Source organism: Pelecanus crispus, chromosome 3 (assembly GCF_030463565.1).
Source record: "Pelecanus crispus isolate bPelCri1 chromosome 3, bPelCri1.pri, whole genome shotgun sequence".
Lineage (NCBI taxonomy): Eukaryota > Metazoa > Chordata > Aves > Pelecaniformes > Pelecanidae > Pelecanus > Pelecanus crispus.
The window spans coordinates 128,675,280-128,680,856 of NC_134645.1; the positions used below are offsets into that span (position 1 = coordinate 128,675,280).

The 5,577-nt window shown below is 45.9% G+C and overlaps 1 protein-coding gene across 1 annotated transcript; it reads right to left on the bottom strand.

Annotated features, from left to right (window-relative positions):
- Positions 1–744: 744 nt before the first annotated feature.
- On the bottom strand, positions 745–2,807 carry LOC104036944 (interleukin-17F). Its single transcript, XM_009490721.1, has 3 exons — positions 2,781–2,807; positions 1,590–1,834; positions 745–982 (listed from the first exon to the last, which is right to left on the bottom strand). The coding sequence occupies exons 1-3, from the start codon at positions 2,805–2,807 to the stop codon at positions 745–747; spliced, it is 510 nt and encodes a 169-aa protein (XP_009488996.1).
- Between the last annotated feature and the right edge of the window lie 2,770 nt (positions 2,808–5,577).

A 5,577-nucleotide genomic window follows, 5' to 3' on the forward strand; every position in this document is an offset into this window, starting at 1 on the left:
ACAGATAAACATTTACTATTTTTTTGGTACTCTGAGCACATACAAAGCTATAAATACAGTCATAAATAAAAGATATAAATAGAAATATAAACATTCGTTTGTTCTTTGCCATTTAAATTCTCAATGCAAGTGGATTCCATTCTCTCCCAACATGCTCCAGAATAGTCAGTTGCTGCTCCCCATGGAGCAGCAGTCACACAAATCCAAGTGCGATGAGAATCAGGCCTAGTGGCACTTATGTCAGGTTTACATTAGAAATACACTAGTGAGCAGGGATGGCCAGAGAAGGAAAAGGGGCTAGGGGATGAGGAAGGGAGGGAGAAGGTGCAGGAGTAGGGATTTTTTGTGGCAGTGCTGGCTGAAATGTATACACTAAGGCAATTTACTCCTGAGAACAACTTTTGAAACTCTAATTCATTTGCTTCACCAAACTGATGTAAACCACAATAAAAAAAAAAATAAAAAGCACTGCTTTACCCCCTCCCTACTTGGAGTCACAAACGAAACTTTTCCTCCATCCCCCTCTCTCTCCTCCATCACCAGCTACCTGTGATACCTATTCTAAAATCCATAAATGAACAACAGCAAGAATCAGTACTTTCAGGAGGTAATTTGCTCAGATTTGGAAAGGAAATGTCATCTTGAATTCCTGGGATGCAAGGTGGGCAACTGTGGGATTTCTCCAGAGGCATGTTCGTAGGAGGCATTTCTTCTTCCCAATGTTGCTTCCCCTACTAATTCCTCCTAGGAGTGGTGGTGGACGACTGGAGCGGCACACGTGCAGCCCACGGTGATGACTTTCTTCTCCAGGTGGTAGGTGGGCAGGCAGCCCCGCTGCTCCCGCCGGAGGACGAGGATCTCCTGTTGGATGGGGACGGAGTTGAGGCTGTGGTCCTCCTGCCCCAGTGGGTTCATGCAGCCGGAGAGGCGGCACTTGGCATCAGCAATCACCTGGGGGAAGCGGTTGGGGTCCTCATCAAGCCTGGGGATGGGGTCACAAAAGGGTTTTATGCACTTGCACAATACGATTCGGCAGGATCTTCTTGTTTATCTCCAAGAAACACCCATACTATTTACCTGTGCATCCTCATTATGAGAAAAGGCCAAAGAATTTCCCTAACCTCAACACTTTTAGAATGATTTCTGAGAAATAGCATGAATTTTGGGAGAGTAATACTTCCATATCATTCTTTAGGACCTGATAAATGGAGTGGAGCTGGATGAAATACAGAACTGATCACAAGTGGACTATTAATTTTTGTTTGGGCTTGTTTTCATTTCAGCATTCAAAAATTTCTTTCCATTAGGAAAATGTAAAATTACAATGTACTGATATTTTTTCTTTTGCTAGAGCAACAATTATTTGACAAAGATCAACAAAGATCAGAAACCATTCCAAAGATGTCCCCTTGCACTGCAAACAGTTACTCTTGGAGAAATTTCACCCAATATCAAAACAAAGTGTCTGTCAAGAAGTGTTTGCAATATTCAAAGGACTCCAGGGGTATGCTGAGAACCAGCCATTGTTCACCACAAAAAACATCTGTGTAGCACAGCCATTTCAATTTAGATAACAACTAAACAGTTACCTGTAATCCCAAGGAGCGAGAGACCGGTTCCTGACATCATGGACCATCCTAAAGGCATGATCTGAATTGCTGATACGAAAGTCAACTTTCACCATTGTAGGGAATTTGAGATCCTTTTGGTTCAGGCAATCTTCACTAAGCCTCCCAGAGCCACCACCGGTGCTGGATCGAGGATGAACTGCCCTCCCATGGGGCGAGCTCCTTACGGTGAGTGCTAGAACCAGCACCAAAAGCAGTGATCTGAACTGGGAGAGAGAAAGGAGTCGTTGGCTCAGTTCGGTCAAGAGAGAGAGAGGACAAAGAGCCAAGTTGTGACCAGATTGGACCATCAATGGATCATAAAACTAGCAAGAGGAGAAGGGTGCAGAACATAAGTCCTACCCCGAATTCTTTCATTGCTGTGAATCAGTACTGGGCAGTGGCTGATCTTCATACTTATATTTGGGTGAGATGGGCCAACATGAGCAAATAGAGCAACGGTGATAATAATACTCATCACAACAGGTGCTAAACCCTGATTCAAATTCTGATTCATAGTTAGCTCTGCACCAAGAAGAGCATATCTCCAACAAGCTATGAAAGGTCATCCTTCGCAGTCAAACAGCAATGTCTTATGATCTACAGGGTGGGGTAAGGACTCAGCTAACCCCATGCTTAAGCTTAGAAACTTAGTATGCCATACACTTTCTCTCACATATTTCCAGCCACATCTGCTGGAAATAACCCTTTTCTCAATGAAATCTGAGATCCTTGGACCATTTCCAGGAGCTATGGTTTTAGGAAAAGAAGACAGAGGAATGTAAAGCTTTTGATAAAATCACAAGAGTTGACAGCACTGCAGATACTACCCAGGCTGAAATTTAAATGCACAGACATTCACTTCGCAGTGACATTGCAGCAATTTTGATAGCACGTTGTCTCAGAAAAGGACTGTCTCTTCCAATCCCACATCAGCAGTGCTGCCCGTACAGATAAATAATGGATAGTTTATTGCCTCCTTGTCGCTCAAGCACCAAACCCACTTGCAAAAGCTCAGGACAGAAAGCTGTATCAGACAGACTTAGCATCCCATTCAGCTCCCACTAAGACCAAGAAGGGTTGCTCGTAGATAAGAACATCATGAGATCTGCATTCTGCTTTTTCTCTTACAGCAAATATATCTTAACACTTATACCAAATATAAGTACTTACCATGGCAGCGTAGGTGGCAAAAGCCATGGCAATGTCTCTGCTGCTTTAGGCAGATGCACACAGGGTCAGAGCACAAGAGTTGTCCGAGACCTCTTCCACTCTGCGTGTGTCTCAAAGCCAGATGTGGTCTCCTTTTTATAGTGAAGTTCAACCACTGCCATCCTTTCCACTGCAGCACATAGCTGCCTTACCTGACCCAAAGTTAGGAGCTGATATTTCATTTTCTAGCCCACTTCCTTCCGTCTACCTCCAGAAAAGGGAGGGCAGATACTATGTCATCAAAATCCTCAATACAGATAAAGAACAAAAGGAGGAAAAATTTGTTCAGACGGCTTTTTTTTTTCCTCTTTCCACCCCCTCTTTCTAGTATTAAAGTTCTCTCACCACAAACACATCTGTGGATGCACTTCCACCTGTCACAAACCAAACAGCAGAGATGAGCAAGCTGCAAAGTCAGGCACCCAAGAAGGGTTTCAAAATTAGGACAGGACATGGAACTTCACGGTTTAACCTCCCTTTGCTTCAATTGCACTATCCACCCCCACCTCATCTTGGGGATGCCAGTGTCCTGTGGTGACCGGGCAGGGGAAGAGTAGATGCCCAGAGGAAGTCCTCCTGGGGGACCTCAGGACACCAGGAGCTAGGATGCCTTCCCCACTCATCACTGAGATCCCGTGTCACCATGTTCCGGAGAGCTCTTTGAAAATTTCATGCATGCCCTGTAAGGGCCCTGAGGGCACTAACTGGCCTTACTGGCCTTGACCAGCATCACCATGGGTTTCCCACCACAGCCCATCACCAGGAGCCCCATTTCAGTTCAGCTTTGGGACCCCAGTCCCTGCCTGAGCTATGCTGTAGGAGTCCTGGTTTCCTGCCCCTTCTCTGGCCTTGTCTACTGGACGGACCTTGGAGCAGCATTTCTCCTGGATGGGCACCTTGGATATATGTGTGTCGTGGTGTAGCCCCAGCCAGCAACTCAGCACCACGCAGCCGCTCGCTCACTCCCCCTGCCCCGATGGGATGGGGGAGAGGATTGGAGGAGTGAGAGTGAGAAACACTCCTGGGTTGAGATAAGAACAGTTTAATAATTGAAATAAAGTAAAATAGTAACGATAATAATAACAATATAATAATGATAATAATAATATCCAAAGCAAGTGATGCACAATGCAATTGCTCACCACCCGCCGACCGATACCCAGACAGTTCCCGAGCAGCGATCGCTGCTCCCCAGCCAACTCCCCCAGTTTCTATACTGCCCATGACACCATATGGTATGGAATAGCCCTTTGGCCAGTTTGGATCAACTACTCTGGCTGTGCCCCCTCCCAGTTTCTTGTGCGCCTGGCAGAGCATGGGAAGCTGAAAAGTCCTTGGCTGGCATAAGCAGTACTCAGCAACAACTAAAACCATCAGCGTGTTATCAACATTCTTCTCCTACTAAATCCAAACCACAGCACTATGCCAGCTACTAGGAAGAAAATTAACTCTATCCCAGCCGAAACCAGGACAATGTGGTAGATCATCTCCACAGCCATACTGTACTGCATTTTGCCTAGGTCTCCTCTGAGTGCTGGAGGGGGCTGGAGAAAATATGAAGTATTTTTAATTTCTTTTTTTCTCATTTTAAAGTGCCTGAAAGGGCTGTATGACCAGCACCATCGCAGTGGCTATAGATGGTGATGGCACAGCAATGTGTTATGGTGTGGGGTGAGGTGTGGGGGCAGCTGGGAGTATAGGATGTGTACCACGTAGGGACCCTGCGGTAGCACGGGAGCAAACTCACATGGCATCAGCATCCCAGCAAGCAAATGGGAGTGTCTTTTGATGATGCCGTGAAAATCCCACTGCCGTGGTTTAACCCCAGTCGGCAACTAAGCACCACACAGCTGCTCACTTACCCTCCCCGCCCCCAGTGGGATGGGGGAGAGAATCAGGGAAAAAAAAAAGTAAAACCCGTGGGTTGAGATAAAGGCAGCTTAACAGGACAGCAGAGGAAGAGAAAATAATAATAACAACAACAACAATAAAGGAATATACAAAACAAGTGACGCACAATGCAATTGCTCACCACCCGCTGACCAATGCCCAGCCAGTTCCCGAGCAATGATCGCTGCCTTCTGGCCAACTCCCCCCAGTTTCTATACTGAGCTCATCATAAGGTATGGAATAACTCTTTGGGCAGGTTGGGTCAGCTGTCCTGGCTGTGCCCCCTCCCAGTTTCTTGTGCCCCTGGCAGAGCATGGGAAGCTGAAAAGTCCTTGACTGGCATAAGCAGTACTCAGCAACAACTAAAAACATCAGTGTGTTATCAGCATTCTTCTCATCCTAAATACAAAACACAGTGCTATGCCTGCTACTAGGAAGAAAACTAACTCTATCCCGGTTGAAACCAGGACACCCACCAAACTTGATTAAATCACAAATGTTGACAGAGCTTATGCACAATGTAGGGGCTTGGCAGAATTTAGCAGCTAAATTCTAGATGGGATTAATTGCTCCTTGAGGATTTTCCCAATGTGCTTTTTCCTCTGCTGTGTCAGTGTATCACACCTGTTCAGTAAAGTATACATTTAAGCCCTTAGAGCAATGAGAAGGTAATGCTGTCCTTGTTTGGAGTTGCCAAATCCAGTTATCCCAAATTCAAATGCAGCAGAGGTGAAGCTGCCACAGCTCTATGCCCCATGTCCCTCCAGCAGCAAAGCTGCACACGGATTCCCAATAGGCACATACACACACAAGTATGCAACACGTGTATAACATATATACATATGCAGATGTCCAGCCACATGGACCA